The sequence below is a fragment of the Parasteatoda tepidariorum genome, chromosome 7, assembly GCF_043381705.1.
Source record: "Parasteatoda tepidariorum isolate YZ-2023 chromosome 7, CAS_Ptep_4.0, whole genome shotgun sequence".
Classification (NCBI taxonomy): Eukaryota; Metazoa; Arthropoda; class Arachnida; order Araneae; family Theridiidae; genus Parasteatoda; species Parasteatoda tepidariorum.
This window is the reverse complement of record NC_092210.1, coordinates 57,509,072-57,528,399: the sequence shown is the minus strand read 5'-3', so window position 1 is coordinate 57,528,399 and position 19,328 is coordinate 57,509,072. Positions and strand designations below refer to the sequence as shown.

The window sequence follows — 19,328 nt, the reverse complement described above, 5'->3', positions numbered from 1 at the left end:
TATATATATATATAATAATTTCTATCAAAAGATATAAGAATTAAACATTCATAAAAGATTTAATCAGAAATTGAATGTGCTTTCCTAGAGAAAAAAAAATTTTCGTAAAATTACCGTGCTGTAGTGACATTTCTGATAAAAAAAAAAACTCCAAAATGTATGGTATTTGAATTATTCAACTGGTAATTTCTGAAATTTTTTTTTAAATTTATAAGTAATTTATTAAACAGCTAAAAATGTAATAAATACTTTTCAGCCTTAATGTTTAAAAAAAAAGCATTTTCAATTACTTTAAGCTGCTTAAAGAGAAAGAAAAAATGTACAGTGCTGTAAATATTTCATGATACTCAAATATTTGCTGAAACAGACAAAAAATTAACTCAAAAAAATTAAATTTTTAAAAGAAATTCTAAGACTTAAATTTTAACCGAAGTCAATACTGCGAGCAATAAAAAAGCAAAGTGTCGTTTTAATTGCATTATGTTTTTTTATTAAAAAAAACTCCTAATAAATGAGAATTATTTATATTTTGAATTTTTCTTACTTCTAGATAAGACATGCTAACATTGTAAATTTTTAACGTTTACTACTTCTAGATAAACTGTATACTTTTAAATTTTCTTTCTTCTAGATAAATTGTACGTTTTAAAATTTTCTTACTTCGAGATAAGACATGCTAACGTTGTATATTTTGTTCTTCATATCAACTTCTTTGAACAAATCTTTCAAAGCTCGTACCATAATTCCAGGATCATCATCAACTCCAACCATTGTATGGGTCTTACCGGATCCTATTGTATAAATTTCAATCATTAATAAGTTTGATGTTTTGCTGCTTCATTTCCCAATTTATTACTTATAGTATTTATGTTTAAAATTAGCGAGGGCAAAAAGGGAAAATTTAATTACCCAAATCAAATATTTAGACAACAAACTTTTAATAATACACAAGTGGGCGACCTTTGTGCTAAAAAGGTCTACCTTAAGGTGTGCTGTGTGTTTTTTGTGCTCTTTAACGTTGTCTACCTTAGTTTGAACAAACTTTTAAATTTATATTATTGCAAAATTATATATTTCCATGGAGTAAAAAATATTATTATTTCCAGTTTCAAAACGTTTTAAGATATTTTATGAAAATACGATGTAGAAATAAATAAGAATTGCAGCCAAAAGAATATTCTCTACCTTAAATCTACCAATTTACGGTAGAGAATATTATTTTCCAAAATATGTATTTAGTTCAAAAATATGAAATTAAAATAGCTTAAGACATTTTATAACGAATAAATCATTAAGGTATTATTTTGTGGCTAAGAAACAATAACAAATGGAAGTTTTAGAATACAAATATTTTTGAATACATACAAACAGAATGTTTTCTGAAAAGGTATAAAAGGTCCTTTTGTACACTGTATAAAATAAAATGCAGACTACCTTAATAACCTTTGATCTTGAGATTTTTGCGTACTAGAATGAAATTCTAATGGTTCAAGAAGATAGATTATAAATGTGCTAATAAATTTATACAGCCGAAATTTTGTGTTATTAAATCAGACTCAAAAACGTATTTTCTCTGAATAAACATATCTTTTAATAAACACACATTATAGACCCTCATAATATAGGAATAGCTGCAATCTTGAAAATATGGTCACGATAGTTAAGTTTGAGCCATCAAAAATTTAGATATTAATTTTCCTATTCGGGTATTTCGCTTTATCAATGAAGCTGTTTAAAGAAATCAGAAACATTTTCATACAATTGTAAAACTCTTTCATCTAAAAATAATTTAAGATAACTTCATACGAAATATAATATAAGATATTTACTATTTCTTATTAATTTAGCAATGGTCAACAACACTTAGAGCTGTAAAGAAAACAATTTACCTTATTTTAACTTATTTAATTTTATATGCAAAAATAAAAAATGAAATCGGCTGAAAGGTTTTGAAATTTCTTAAAAGCAATATTCTTAAAATTTATTTTTAATGGAACAGTTGGACCGATTCAGTTTTAATTATGTAATTGTCATTTAAAAATGCATAATTTAAAATAAGATGAAAATGCGTATACTTTACTAATCAAAAAGTTTTCGATTTTGAAATTAAATTAAATTTTAAAGATTTAATTAAATTTTAAAAAGCTTTTATTATCACAGAATTTTTTTGTAAAAGCGAATTCTACAGTTGCATGTAGAAAGTTTTTGATTTGCTTAAATAGTTTCAGAGATATGACGAAATGTGCAAAGAGTGAACTTTATAAAGGTAATCGAATTTCGACCACTCTCCTGACCAGACTTCCGGGACCATATTTTCCAGATTGCTATTACTCTGTATAAAAAAAGTCAAAAGTCCAAATCCAGCGAAAAAAATGTATGTTTATTCAGAGAAAGTATATTTTCTGAGTCCGATATCCTAACTTAAAATATCGTCGCCTGCACAAATTAAACAGTCCCTAAAACCATTAATCTTATATCATAGTATTTAAAAGTCTGGTCATTAGATCAAAAGTTATTAATATGATTCGTTTTTGAATTGAGCTCACTCGACAGTACTATAAATTCCTTAGCATGATATTTAAAAATAAATATCTAACATGATTTTTAAGAATTGTGTATAAGTATTAGGGAGACCGAAAAGTAATGTCATTTCTGTACATTTGGTATTTGTTATCAAGATTTTATTTTCAATCAATAATGTATTCACCCTAGCTGGCAACAACCTTTCAATGCCGCATCGAAAATGAATTGAAAAAAATGAATTGGTTTCTATGACTAATGAATATTTAATGCGCCAAAACGTCATTGTTTTCTGGTTCCCCTAACACATGCATCTTTAGGAAATATTACTTGTTTTATAAAATTTGAAAATAATATCCATGTCTGTCAGTAATTAGTATTTAGAGCCGCCTTTTATTAAAAACATACCTGTTGCTCCATAAGCAAAAACTGTTCCATTGAATCCATCCACAACATTTTCTACAAGAGTTTTCGTTGTTTTCTCATAAACATCTTCCTGCAATGAATACACCTTTATAAAAAAAACTGCTTCACTCAACACGTGTCAATTTTCATATTATCTACGTAATTCTTTGAAACGAAAGAATTTTCACATTTTACTTAGTTTTCGAAAATATTTCCTCAAATTAAATCAGTTTGTAATTTCGCCTCAAGCGGAATTAAATTAAAGAAATCTTGAAAAAAAGTTAAAAGATAACTGATTAATTTTTCATTTAAATAACAGCTGCCCATTGATTTATGTAAGTGTAGAGATTAACAGTACATCGTGTTTCATTGAATTGTATTAATTTCACTAGTTCAATAAATAAAAAATAACGAAGAAGTAATAATAAAAGTAATAAATGCCTTTCTCAATAATTTTTATAATTTTATTGTTTATGCTTCTAGCTGGAAATATAGCTTTTTAACTTATTCAACACGTGTCATTTTTTATATTATCTATGTAATTTTTTGAAAGGAATTTTTTTTTTTTTTNTTTTTTTTTTTTTTTTTTTTTTTTTTTTTTTTTTTTTTTTTTTTTTTTTTTTAGTTTTCTGAAATATAAATCGAAAGGATTTTAAAATATTTTTGATTTTCGAAAACATAACATGGAAAGAATTTTCAAACTTCTTAGTTTTTTCTAAAATATGCCTTCAAATTAAATTGGCTTAATTTGAAGAATAGAATTAAAGAAATTTTGAAAGAAATTAAAGAAATCTGGAAAGAAATTAAAAGCTAAATATTTTTTTTTAAATTTAAATAATAAGCTGTTCATTAATTTATGAATGTGTAAAAAAATAACAGTACTTTGTGCTTCAGTGAATTGGAGTAACTTCACAAAATAAATAAATAAAAAAGAAAGAAGAAGCAATAATAGTAGTAGTAAGTATGAAAATAAACTATAATAATAATAGTAATAAGTATTAAAATATGAAAATAAATAAATTATAAACTATAACTAATTATAACTAATAATAATAAATTTTAAACTTATTCTTAATGATTCAGGCCGTATACGGACAGAATACAAAAAAATGGATTTTTTTCATAAAATGACAAAACATTTTTTTTTCAATTGTTCAAGCAATGCATATTTATTGTAAAATATGATTGCGTTGTTTTTTTAACTATGCCACATATTCAAAAGAAAAAAATTACAATAAACTTGTAAACATCTATTTATTCTCGTAATGATAAGTTGCTAAGTATAAAACTTTTTTAGAAAACCATAAATGATGAAAAATATTGCCCTGTGTCATGGAAACCCGCTAAATATTTGTGTCACTTTCTGGTGAAACTATCAGTAGTTGTAATTATATCGATTTTTCAGCTTACTCACTGACTGTGACAATCCACAACTAGTTACGATTTCTTTTTTATGTTATAACGAAGTTCAATGAATCCGATTCTCATGCATTTTTTACGACACGACTTTAATATATGAAAATAAATATTAAATGAGTGACTTAACATATATTTATTTCAGTTTATGTGTTTTCCCATCAGTTTAAAAGTGAGTAAATAAGTGATTGATTTTTTAGTAAATTTTTTTGAGTAGGAGCTCTTTTTTTACAACATAATGTATTGATTTTCTTAAATATCGTGATAATTACGTACCGATTACTCTTACGTGTATTAGTTCAATTTTTAGTTGAAGATTAAATTTATCGGCGCAACAATTGCTTTTGCATCCGGCTGCAGACCTTGTACTCTCAGAAATAAAATTCTCGGTTTTGACGATTCAATAATTTTTGAGCTATATTTCGTTACTTTTGAGAATAATTTCGTCACGAAATTAAAAAACCTCATCGTAGTGCTTTGTGGGATAGTGTTAACTAAAATTACGAAATTGGAATTATGAAACTAGAACGAAGACTAGAATATCGAAAATAAAATAACGTATGTAGGGTGATCAAGAAGGTCAAGGGTTGTAAGGTGGTCAAGGAGTTGGATTCTTACCAGGGTGATCCCAGGGTTGAATCCCATTTGGGGCATGAGTGTAATTTATCTATCTGTTCTACCTGTCCTTGTGTTGCTAAGGTGATCCATTTGGTGCCTCCACCTATATGGTGCCCACGATAAAATAGTAATTAGGAAAGTTAGATACTTTTGGTACTTTTTTTAGTACGAAATTAGAATGACGAAATATTTTTTTTAATCCTGATGAAATTCGTTTCCTTGAATAAGTGACGATAGTAATTTCGTCACTTTGACGAAAACTTCGCTCGGAGCATACAATAGGAAACGGTTTCGTCATAAAAGAAGAAAGCTTCGCGATATTTGACTATCCATTTTTTACAGTGAAGATTGTTAATTTTTTTCTAAATGATTAAATTTTCATGAAACGAAATAAAACTTTGACTTATTAAAAATAAGAGTTGTATTATTTTAATCTAAATCTTGATTATAAACAGGTTCAGACGTTTATAGACAAGTACATACTTGGGCACCATTTAGATATCTATTAATTAATGAGCGCTGAAAAATAATTCGTACTTTATCGTTAAATGAATTACTTACCACGATTTTAAATACATAATTGGTGGCCAAAAATAACTAAATATTAGGAAAGAAAAACAATTTCACATTACATTTCACGTTGCATTTTTGTAGAATAACCAAAATGAAATCAATGTAACTTAAATTGGCGAAATAGTTTTTATACTTTAAATTCAACTTGAGGTAACTTGGATGATTAGATTTTAATTGCAAAAGGGTCCAAAGTGGAAACATTAAAGCTAAACTTAAACGTTAGTACATACTCACTGCAATGAAATCAAACAGCATTGTAATTTGAGTTTAAACAATAATAAAAAAAATGAAAGAAAAGAAAGTGCAATCATAAGTGTGGCTAGAGGTTGTAAAGCTGCTATACGCACGGAAAAGCTTTTTTTTCTCCTTTTTTTAATCATGCCTGCTTAAAGGGTCTTTTTATGCAACGAAAAGTTTAAAAACAAGATAAAAAGCAGAAGAGGTTGTACGGCGCAAAACGAAAAAATTATTTCGTACTTATAGTTAGGATACTAACATTAAAAAAAAATAATGAAAACAAAGAAAATAAAGGGAAAGATCATTTGGTTTCGTTGTAATTACGTTTACCTGAGTTAATCACATGCTGGGGCACGCATCAAAGAAATATAGGCTGTTTTTATTTAAAGAATAAAGTTCTTGAATAAAATATTTTTAAAAATATATTATTTTTAGCCTTAAAAATGTCTTTGTTTTCTTACATCTATAAAAATTAAGGAATTTTATATTTCAAGCTTGCATATTTGAAAAATGCAAGTTGTATTTACATATCATGTAAACATTCTTAATAATTCATTAAGTAAACCTTCTGAGAAAAAAGAACTCGACAAAAAAAAATATGGGCATATCCTTTAAAAGAACTCTCTTATCAGAACATTAAGGAAACTATCATTCAAGTTCAATGGTTCTACTAACACAACCTTGATATATTTCAAGAAGAAAAACGAAAAAACTAGGATAAAAATTTAGTTTTATAGTTCCCTGTAAATTATGATAACCCGGTCAAAATATAACTAACCTCGAATTAGAATTTATGGAAGGTCAGTTTTTGAAAAATCGTATTTTATTCACACGCGATTACTTGCGTGTATACGATTCATTACATATTTAATTTCCTTTTTTTCACATTTCTCAGACATTTACTACTTTATTATGCTCTGACATTTGTTTTGGCCTCGATTTCCAGACAAAACAAAACATTTTACATAATTGTTTCGCACTATTATCTCTTTTTAAAATTTCAAAGAAAGTGTATTATATAATGCCTATAATCCAAAAACAGTGTCATTTCACTACATATCAGAAATTTTGAGCTTTTCAAACCATAATCTAGTTCATATTATCGAAGAAATTAATTTCGGTTACACGATGTTATGGTGTGATTTGAACTGTAACAAAGTTTAATTTAACACTTTAATAATGTTGCTGCTAATTTGCTTTATATTATGGTTCAATTCACTGATAATATGTTCGAAATTTGAACCAATTTTGTGAGAGAGTGTGTGCATGAATTATTAATCAAATTGTTAAAAGCTTTAGCTTATTTTTGTTCATGATTACACGAGAGTAATGATTCGAAATTACCGGAAACATAGTTTAATTTAACATCTTATTAATATTAGTGATATTTGTACCATGCTGTAGTATCTAAATAGCTTAGTCAAATACTGAAATAGGTACAAATAAAAAATAGTATTTTATAATACATAAAAATCCTTGCAAAGTCTTCAGTATTAGTCTTATTGACTCGTGTTTGGATGCATTCAATTCAGCGTAAAAAGATAGATAAAAAACAATACCTCACTTGTTTAGATAGCAATAAAAGACGCATAAAAATGTACCAGTACAAAATTGTGTTTTTTTACATAAAACGCTCATAAAATCGACTCTAAAATTAGTCTTGACGTTTCGTGGTTGGTTTTAATCTATTCAGAGTAAAAATACATTGAAAACCGTATCTAATTTATATAAATTGAATGCAGTTAGTTACATACATGATTGAATTTTAATATATCACAAAAAAAAAAAAAATTTTGTGTAATTTTTTGCGCTAATTTAAATTCTCATTGAATGGGAAGAAGGTATCATTTGCTCTACTTTTTAAAAAAGATGACAAACTGAAATGCCATTCATTATGGAGGCATTACGCTTTTCAATGTGGCATTTAAAATCTTCTCTAAAGTATTGCATGACCGACTTGCTTCTTATACTTTAAATATTATTGGATAGTACCAATATGGATTCATAAAGGGAAAAGCTAGTACTGAGCAGATTCAATATCTTAGACAAATCCTTGAAGAAAAAAAAGAATGCAATATTGGTATCTACCATTTTTTTAACAATTTTTTAACGACTTACGACTTCATCATTAGAGAAAGGTTTTTCGATGCTATGATTTAGTTTAGAATCTCATATAAACTAATTAATCTTGTAAAATTGAATAAAGTTTACGTCTGAACTATCAAACCAATTTTACAAGCAGAGAATGTTTCAGACATTCAGACACCTCCTCTTGCATGTTATTCAACTTTGCATTAGAAAAAGCAATTAGATATGTTAATATAAATACTAGGTGAACAATTATTCAAAAGTCTGTTCAAATATTGCCTTATGCAGATGATATTGATTTATTAGGACTTACGAAACAGGCTGTCTCAGAGGCTTTTAACAAGCTGAGGCATCTGCTTAAACATTTGGTTTAACCATCAGGATAAGATCAAATTTATGGTAATCAGCAATCGAAATTTTGAGGTTTTGCCTCTCGTGAACTAATGATTATACATTTGAAGGTTGCTGTTAGTTCAAATACCTAGGGACAATTGTTACAGTTAATAATGATATCAAAATAGAAATTAAAAACAGGAAAACGATATCTAATTAATGTTATCTTGGAATGAGAAACCAACTGAAATTGAAGTTTATTTCCATTAAAACTAAAATTAATTTATGTAATAGTCCAGTTAGATCGCATTACTTTGTGGCAGTGAATGATGGCCTTTAAACAAAACTGAGGAAATAAATTACCAATATTTGAAGGAAAAATACTCAGAGCCATCTTCGGAGCTGTGAAATAAAAAGTGTTTGGTGGATTCAGTACAATTATGAATTATACAGAAAATTTAAGCAACCAAACATAATTTCAGTTATTAAATTCTATGGAATAAGATGGCTGGGTCACATCTATAGAAAGGATGATGTTGACCCAGTTAAGAAGCTGACTTTTGGGAAGTTTACAGGCAACCGGAAAAGGGGAAGACCAAACACGAAATGGATTGATTTTGTGGAAAAAGATCTTAAAACCATGGAATAAATAAATGGAGAAACCTAGTGTCTGATCGAGCCAGATGGTGCCCAATAGTTGGGACGGCTCTGGCCTATACTAGGCTGTCATGCTGGTGGAAGAAGATTTTTTTTAAATTTAAAATAAAGTTTAGACATTATCGATAAACAAAGCATATATTTGCCTAATATAAATTAAGTGTTAAATAATATGACCAAAAAGTGAACTTTTTGTTACATTACTTACATAATTTTTGTAACATTACTTGTTAAAGCTAGTATTTGGTTGGAAATTATTTACCAATATTTCAACCAACAAAATCTACATTTATTTTATTTATTTTTTAATAAATAGCGATTTAGACTAAATAAAATTTCCACTTTGAATATCTATTCTAATGCTTTTTATTTATGAATGTACCTGCTAAGTATTTCTGATAAAAGTTATTAGAAAATTCTTATATATCAATAAGATATATCATTGAACTAGATAAAAACAATTATGGGATAGCTAGATTGCTGTAAAAAAATCAAACAAAAGTTCGAGAATCAGTAAATTTTACAAAACTTAGTCAGCTGAAGATTAAAAATTATCAGCTAAAAATTAACTGTCAGAAGTAACTGCTAAAAGATAATTCTAATTATCTAATTTTTAAAGTTTTGTGCAATAAGAAACAAGTCGTGTTTTTAGATTTATGCATTTCTGAATTTAAAAAATGATATAAACAAAAAAGAAACCACTGACTGTTAGCTCAGAAACGAATGCATAGCCAAGATAATTTTATTTAAAAAAAAAATTTAATAAAATCGAACAAAAGAAATAAAATAAAAAAAGAAATTGCTAAAAATTAAATTTTAATTTCCGCTCTTTCTTAAAAATAATAATTATATAGTTATTGTTATCAAATTTTTAACAAAATTATTAGTTCGCATTATTTTGGTTAAAATAAAGAAAAATAAATAGTAAATTAAAGGTCTTGCTTAACTCCCACAGTGAGAAGAAAGTATAGGCAAAACTACCAGAACGACTGTATGAAAACATCAAAAAGCACGGTAAATTTTTCCGAAGCGCTTTGCTTATGCCTTTCAGTAAAATTAAAAAATATGGTTTTATTACAATGCTGTTTGATAATAAATGTGCAAAAATTATTTATGAAAATAATAAACTTTTAATTTAACTTTTTAGTCGTGTATTTTTACTAAATGTGGAGTAATAAAAACTATAATTGTGAAAAGTAGAATTTCCGGTAAGCCATTATCATAGTAACAGAAAAATTACCAAATGAAAATATCTCATATTTTAATTTTATTACCAGAATTATGGTTTTGGTCACTCGAAATGTCCTTACCATACAAGAACGATAATTTTTCCAGAAATTATTTTTCCATGCAGCTATTTACAAAAATATACGAGATTTGATTAAATATTGGGGGAACAGAGAAAAAATGCATTTTTAATTAAAAAGGAATTTATTCCTTAACTTTCTCGACGTATAAATTAAAAGAGGAAAAAATGTATTTTGTACAAGTATCAAGAAATTCAGCGCAGCTTGTAAAATAGACTTTCTCTTTACTTTCCGTGACATTTTGACTCCACCCCTATTTTAGGAAATCAAGAACAATGTCGTTTGGTCATCGACTCGTGGAAGTGTCCTTGCCCCACCCCCACTTCAAGGGAAGTATATTTTAGTTCCAGTTAGGTTCTAGTTACAAAGGAACTTAGGAGAAATAATATATGTTTACCACATTTTCATCAAGAAGTCCTTTTTTAAATTTATTACGTTTAAATGGATCTAATTGTCTTTCTTATTTATTAACTTTTGATTTTTCATTTTCATTTTTTATTTCTCTTCAGATTAATATTCATTAATGCTACTGATAAATTCTTTTAATCATTCAGAGTGATAAAAGTATTGTTTATACCAAAATTAAATATGCATATGCCTATATGACATTTTTTACTTATTCTTAACCTGATTTATATAAATTGAGCAAATAATTATCGAAAAGTTGGAAGCTGAAGTAAAAAAAAAAATATTCGCCTAGGACTATATTAAATAAATAATTTGAGCAGATGATATTGTGAAAAAAATATTGAGTTACTCACTGACTTTAATTAACAGATTAAGGAATGAATACATATTTTGAGTAGAGATGATGGAAGAATAACAAAGACTTCTCACAGGTGGTAGAAGACAATTAACAAACAAGCAATTAACATACTACTACTTCTTTTGAATTGAAAATAAGTATCCTCTAAAACATATCCGTTGTTTTTTCTCTATTTCTCTGTACATTTAACGGTTTAAAGTTCTGTTGATAAAACTGTTTTTCTCCGTTTTTCACCCTAATCACAAACACATTAAAACCGTCAGTTGAAATTCTAGTTTTTGACCTGCAATTTAGAGCTCCCGTTGAGTTTTCCGTATTATAACTTTGCCTTTTCTCTAATTATTTTACGATTCTTTCTATTCTTGTACTTACTTTATAGCAATTACTTTATGGTTTTAAACATCGTATAAATAAAACTGCGATTCGACTTTATTGTCAAATTGATATTTAATTGAAAAGAAATTTCGTCAATCACAATTTCTTTAAATTAAAACACTTGAATCACAGTGGCTCAGCGGACAGACCATACACCCCTCCCATGAAGTGACCCAGGTTCAAATCCCATCGCTGACTGATCGATACAAATTTTACAGACATAAAATATTTACAACTTGTACAAGTACTGATTTGCTTTCATAGAAAAAATCTGTTTTCATGTGGCAGAAGTCTGTTGAGACAACTGATTGATTTTTGTTCTAAAAACTGTTTTGTTACGTTAAAAGCAGTCTAATCACGGATTTTTTTCGAAATCTTTAAGGAAAAAACTTGTTTTTGCATGATAAAAAAACCTTTGGCTACGAATTTACGGATTAAATTTTACAGTTTTCTGCAAATAACTCAACTGCCTGCTTGACACCGTATGTTTCTTACGGAGTAGGCCTTGTTAATGAGTTTTAAGCATAATATTGTAATTAACCTTAGACAGAAAACCTGTAAATCTTACGCTACATTTAAACTAAAATATATTATTTAATTCAAACTGAATTGATAAAACCATGGTGTAAAGTAAAATCTAGAAGCACTGGTACCTAGAGTTTGTTTCAAAGCAATAAACAATTAATTATCAATGTATGATAATCATTCATTAGAAAAATTAGAATTCCTTAGACATACTTGAGTCGAATCTTCGTCAAATGCCCAGTCAAAAACATATTTCTTTTCTTGGGCTCTTTTGGCACGGAGTATATCAACAGGATCACCGGCTGTGGGATCCTGAAGCAGCACCATCTGTCAAAAATACAAAAGGAAAGATTTACCATAATAAAATTATAGATGTGTAAATACAACACACTCCTACTGCACAAAAAGTCTCAGTTAAATTTCACAAACATTTTGATTTTCTAATATTGAGATTTTTTCCATATTAACTTTAGTTTATCCATATTAACCATATTTCCATGCTCAGCTAAAGTCTGCAGGTACTCAGAGCTAAGTCAGTCTTCTCCTTCTGGTGCCCTAGACTTTCGGGTCAATTGAAGCTGCTCAAATTCTCCTCACATTAATCCGGCTACTACTGACATTGATACTGCATCGCACGACCATTCTATACACTTTCAGTGGATTCCCTCACATGTTGGGGTTGATGGGAATGAGAGGGCTGACTTCCTGGTCAAATCCGCTGCCGAAGAAGACACTGATCATTGTGGGAAGCTTACCTTTAGTGAAATTTCTTCCCTGGCAAAAATTAAATTAAACAAGACCATAAGAACTCCTCCCAACCACTCTTGGTATTTTGTAAAAAAACCGGGAGAATCTTTCAATCTTAGACCGAAAGCCCATCAAACTGCCTTTTCACGCTTCTTGAGTGCCCACACTAGATCCCTTACTTTCAACCGGGGCCAAAAAACTTATCCTGAATGTCATTGGTGCTCAACAGACATGGCCTCCCCTACGCATATTATGACTTGTTTGGGGTTCGGTAAAGATGAGGTCCTGCGAGACTTCAGTCTTGTTATGAACTTTTTGGAGGTGTTCGGATTCATGGGAGTTGTCTAGCGCTGCTAGACGATTCCGAGATCAGCAACAACAACTATCATATTTCCATATTAACTCAATTTCGGAAACATGGAATTAAATGAAGTTCGTTGAGATTTTCGGAGACATTCTTTGCGAGTCAAACATAGTATCGGAAATTTTTTACACTGCATTGTCAGTTGATAACCGGAAATTGAACTGGTCGATTTCTTGAATCAGAATTGGATGAAAGTATCCAATATCGTCATATCAAAGTTTACTGTTCAATCCGCTGTTTCAGAGTAGTGAATAATTTAACTAATTCTAATTCTAATTTCCATTGTTACTATATTACTCTAATTCTAATTTATTTATTCTAGTTTCACCTGTGTAAAAAAGTGTGTTATTAATATTATTTGGATAATATTTAAGACTGCTTTAGGAATCAGCTACAGTTATACGAAAAGAAAAACATTAAATTAGCTAATCAAACACTACAATATCCAAACGAAATGAGTTTTATTCAATATATTTTAAAAACATATTTAGTTTTTATTTTTCAAAAAATTTTTATTTTTATAACTAATCACAAAGGATTTAAAAAAAATGATTGAAATTATTCATATCGTTTTTTCGGTGTATAGTTTAAGCAAATCAAACAATTAAATTTTGTGGAGAAAAAAGCACTATTTTCTACTTATAAAAAATCAATTTTATTTAGATGCATCTCAATAAATGAACCTCAACTCATTTATAATAGTATCAATTTTAATTCAATGCATCATCCATTGACAGTTAAAATTTCCTTTTTTAGGTGCGTGTATAAATGTATTTTTTGGTGATTTGAAATAAACGCATTACATTTAAATTATAAATATCTTGAATTTTAAATCAATAATCTTACTGTACAGTTGCTCAAAAAGTGATAGGTTTTTACATAAGTTACATGTAAGACAAAAAACAAAGGAAAAAATATGTTAAGAAAATAAATAAATGAAATATCCTCTCATTCAGATAGATGGCTTGAAATTGATTTATTGTTTAGCACTTTGTATTTCCTTCTACGTGAGGTAAATTAATTGATGCGACTGATAAAGTTATAAAAATAGACCCTGTGATAGATTTATCTTTTTTATTATAGTTTGTCAATCCATGAATGAAAACAGAGCAGACAGCCATTCATCTCGTGAGAGACTGACTATACTTATAAAATATTAACATTTAATCCTGGTAAATTATAAGAACTAGTTAAAAATAAATAAATTGATCATTAAACATAAATAAAATGAGGATCATGATATTAAAATACTGCTTAATTTTTACTGGGAACAGCACACGTCCTTAGTTGAAGGTTAGTGTTCGTGGATTCAAACATGGAGTCCGATAAAAGAACTGGCGGCTATTGGCAGCAAAATGCAAATTCAAGTGCATCTTTGCTTTAAATCGTCTTTGTTAATATGATGTGGAATTTACGAAAGCGAAAAACAGCTCAAATATTAATTACGTGATTGACCGTGGTCAAAATTATGCGACGCTTTTCTCATATATGTTTCTAAAAATAGAGTACTGAGAAAAAGGATAGAGGAGTGTACAGTAACGATTTCTTATAGCAAGTTTACATGTAATAATTTTGCACACATATCTGTCTAATCCCTATAAATTATAGAAGAGATACTGATTTTCCTTATTTTTTAGAGCTTGCATTGTTTTTTAGACTTTTCATAATAAATGTTTCATATTTATTCAAATATTTTGTTTTCGTATTCTTAAGGATACAGAAAGGATAGTTTTAAGAGGACGTATTGCTAATATCTTTTTACAAAAAGAAAAATCACTGTTTTTCAGTAAATTCTTCAAATTTAAGTCAATTTACATAAAATATTGATCTAAAAATAAAAACAAAAGATTGAAAACTTGTTATTAATATATAAGCAGTATGGTGGCAAAGTATATAAATATTCTAATAATTTTGAGAGACAGTAAAGAAAATTAATTTAACTACTTTCCATTCATAATTTAAATATAGGAACACAACTATAAAATCTAATGCCAACCATTGCCAACAATTAAAAAAATATATTATATGCTATAATGATTCTTTATTCAATTGTTTGCTGATTACAACTTTATAGACAGTCGATAGCATTCGTGCACTTGTAAGGCATATCATAGAATAAGCCTTCTCAAACTTAACTCAGATTTTCAAATATTCTAAATTTTCTGCACTATCTTCAATATAAAGTTCATTTATATAAAATATTAAAATGAAAAATATTTATGTAGAAAAATATTATTTAGGAGAAGTACAAACATATAAAATATTAATATACGAAATGTTAATGTAAAAAAATATTCAAGGTAGGAAAAGCAAAATGTTAGGGAAAAAATTTATTAATAACACGAATCAGTAAATTAGTAGCAAGGCGTAATATTGACGAATGACAGTAAAGAGCATTGATTCAACTACTTTCCATTCGTAATTCAATGACAGAATCAAAAGCAAAAATTAATAGAATCCTATCTTTAAGTCTAGACATTTGTAAGTTATCGATTGTTTAATTATAACTATTGCCAGCAACAACTGAGAAAATAATGTCTCTTTTGGAAGAAGAGACAATAAGTGAAAGTCCCTGTATCGTGATATATTTTTGCTAAAGCTCTCACGCGATGTTGGGAACATCTGCAGAAAAAGTCAGCCACCCAAAATGATTCGCGTGCTCACGGAAATTAAAGCAGTTGACTTTCTCCCACAGAAAAAAAAATCAAGATTCTTTCAATTTGTAAATAATGTTAATAAATAAGGATTAATGTAATACATCAGGAATATTCTTAAAAAAAGCAAAAGCACATTTGTATAAAGCTCCAGTGACCGCGTTTTTTAAGTTAGAATAAATGGATTTCCTTACTTTTATTGCACTACTAAAATTAAATAGTATGATTTTCCCAGGTGTAAGTGAACTTATTCCTTTGGTTTTATCAGTCTTGGTGCAATGTGTTTGATGATTATTAAGGCTTTATAACTTTATCATTTATTGACTTTAAACATTTTTTTTTCATTTTAAAACATTGCTTTTAAATAAGTAAGATGTATCAAAATGGTGTTTTGGCTATATGTTGTTACACAATAAAAGTTTGATAATATAATGTGATTAAAATAATGAGATGTATGAATACAGAGTAATACTGAGATTAGTTGGTACACCTAATACTATTAAAATGTTATTTTTTTAATAAGATAAGATGCCTATAGATTTTTTTTTTGTGTTAAAAAGCATACAGAAGTAGTTGTAATTTTAATAAAAAAATATTTTTAAATGAGAAAAGTGAGAAAAATATAATTTTTGAGCAAATGGTTTAATAGATGGCAATCTTTTTATTTCTTTCCCGAATATTTTCTTTTTTATCTAGAAATGAGTTCTTGGTTAAACATAACTGTGCAGTACGCCTAAGGTGAAAAAAAGGTACGCCTGATTAACTTTGGATTTTCCTATTTTTGAGTACGAACATGCGATTTTGATCACTCTGGGGTAAACTTTAAATATGGTAATTAGTTAAAGTAGATGATATTTTAAGTTACGAAATCGGGCATAAGAAATTTCTATCTCTGAATAAACATATTTTTTGGAACAATTGGTGGTGTTTGCTGTTTTTTGGTTCACCGGCAGTATTTGGATATGCCAGGCTTAAGAAGATGCAATTGGATGTCTGCAAGGCCGTAGGTAAACAATGGCATTTGTTCGATTCAAAACCAATTAGGTGCGACCCACTAGTGACGTCGCTGACAGGTATCTGATTAATCTGATTTAAATCACATAGATAGGCATAGTCAGGCACTTCTTCTTGAGTTATAAGTAACTAATTGAGTTAAAAATAATTTATAAACACTAAAAAACTAAATATCATTAAAAAAAACTGTATAGTATTAAGAAACTGAATATCATTAAAATATTAAATTTACATAATAAAAAAATTTTTGAATTAACTTTGCGTAAACAAATTTCGCAATTGTGAGAAAAATTATTTTACTCGGAGCTCCAGTGATGTTTTGAAACAAGCTGAAAATAAAAATAACTTTAAAGAGCTCAAATTTGACCATTCTCCATGAAAAACACATTTTTTAATACATTGTAAAAGATCATTGTAAAAAACTGCCAAAATGTTATTGATGCCTATGATCCTTAATTAATTTTGTTAATAGAAAAGTAAAAAAAAAATAATGAAATAAAAACTCAGCGGTTTAATAAGAAACAAAATTAATGTAGAAATGTTACTAATCTGTTTAGAAGATAAGTGAAATATCGCCATATCATTTATGGCACCAATGATTTTGGTAAGAAAAATTTTGGTAACAGAAACTAATGTTATTTTGCATTTTAAGACTGTTGATAAACTGCTGACCCAAATTTTGAGTTTACGACAACCAATGTTCAACTCCGTAGCCTTGTAATTTTGAGCTCAATCCATAAGACAAGGGAACTTCTGGATCAGTATTGGGAGTAATTTCCCTTCTTGGAGGACTTTTTTAAGGAGCTAACCCGTATTTGCGTTACACTGAGGAGAAAACTGTTACACTGGAAAAAATGGTTAACCCATGATTCGTCTAATATTAAGAATAATTTACGACAGCGCTGTGGTCAGTGCGAGCCGGGAGTGAAAGACCAGCCATCACTTGGATTCGAACCCAGATCACCTCATGAGGTGGCAAATGCTCTGTCGCCTGAACCACCAAGGCTCAATGGAAACTAATTACAAATTTTAAAAAAAGCTTTGTACTGTAAAGAAATATTAATGGAGTAATGGTACAAATTCGTTTAAAAGAAGCGTAACAAGTCGCCATGCTTTTATTGACGACAATGCTTAGTTTTGGTAATAGTTATAAATTGAAATAATAATATAAGTTACGCACTGGAAAAATTTTGACGAAAAAATAGTAAAGTTTCATTTGGAAGAAACGTAAGAAACTGCCGTATTATTGACACCAATGATGTTTAATTGCGCACTTAATGTGCACTGTTGGTATTATGGTTATCAGTATCGTTTTAATCGATACCAAATATAATAATGCAGGTACAAAGCATTTCATGAGTAAATTTGGAGACTATTAAAACTGCATCATTTTTATAAAAAAAATACTGTGGAAATAGATTTTAAGGGCCCCCCGAAGATACATGTACGAAAGAAAGTTACTTCATTGTGGTACATTTCAAATGTCATCAGTTGGTCACGAGCAACACCATTATACCATATGATGCTGAATAGAATTACTCTTCATTTTGATGGAACTACTAAAACGTGTTTTGCGAAATCTAATAACGAAAGCCACCGGGAAGGGCGACAAATAATAATAAATAAAAAGAATTACAAGTATTTGAGCTTTATTAATTGTGACGGTATTTGTCTTCCTGTTGCGAGCAGTCTTCCAGTCGTATTGTTGTTTGTTGCTGATTTATTGATTGATGACGATTTCCACCCAATACGGAGAAAAGACATTCAGCTAGTATATAATATTTTAAAAATATACACATAAAATTTTCAGTTGTTGTTTTGCACACTTTGTCCTTAATAATATTAATTTAATACAGGTATTAATCTTCCTCAGACGAAAAATATTTGCATCATTTTTTTTTAATTGTGTAAAAATTTAACTTTTAACTTCATCTTTTAAATAAAACATAAAAATATATTTGTTTGGAACATTTTTTGACGCATTTAATTAGTATCTCTAAATTTTGGAATTTCTTTTTTCAGAGTTATGAACATAAAAATATATTTGTTTGGAACATACTTCGGCTAATGAAAGTTTTCTTATAAAAAATTTTAAAAAAACGAAAAAGGTTCGTTTTTTGACACATTTAATTAGTACCTCAGAGTTTTCAGATTTTATTTTCAAGTTCGCTGAAATTCTTTTGAAAAATAGTTATATTCCTACTAATTAATTTTACTATATTCCTACTGATTTATATAATAACAGAAATCAACAGTTATAGTAAAAAATGTACCAAGTCATTATTCAAAGTAGTTAAGTCTACAAAACTTGTGCAAAACAGAATACGAAAACTTAACATGTTCATAAATTTAGTAGTTGACATGTAAATAAAAATCAAATAATTTCAGCCGATTTTAATAAAAACAGTTCAATGAGTTCAACAGTTATAATGAGGTAAAAAATTTAATAGATCCAAAAATATTAAATCATGTGGTAGCAGTATAATTTATCAAAATGGAAAAAAAAGTACAGTATCGTTAAAGTAAATTTAAAGTGTCTTGTTTGCATATGATTTAATCATAAACGAAAATCAATATCTAACTCACTAACTTTTGTAGAGAGTAGTTGTTCGTGAGGAGAACGCCAATTGCGTGAGGGATTCTTTCTTCGTCCCCTTAGAGGGTGGAAGAAAATTAGAAAACACAACTTTAACATTCATCGGAAGTTTACGCCCTGGCACACATTGTAT

The 19,328-nt window shown here is 28.2% G+C and overlaps 1 protein-coding gene across 1 annotated transcript in view; it reads right to left on the bottom strand.

Annotated features, from left to right (window-relative positions):
• LOC107450648 (kinesin-like protein KIF19) overlaps positions 1-19,328 on the bottom strand; it is a gene marked incomplete in the record, with an annotated part of 76,142 nt that overhangs the window by 31,760 nt on the left and 25,054 nt on the right. Inside the window, 3 exon segments of the mRNA XM_043039640.2 lie at positions 661-791; positions 2,929-3,016; positions 12,034-12,147. Coding sequence (XP_042895574.2) covers positions 661-791; positions 2,929-3,016; positions 12,034-12,147 — 333 coding nt within the window.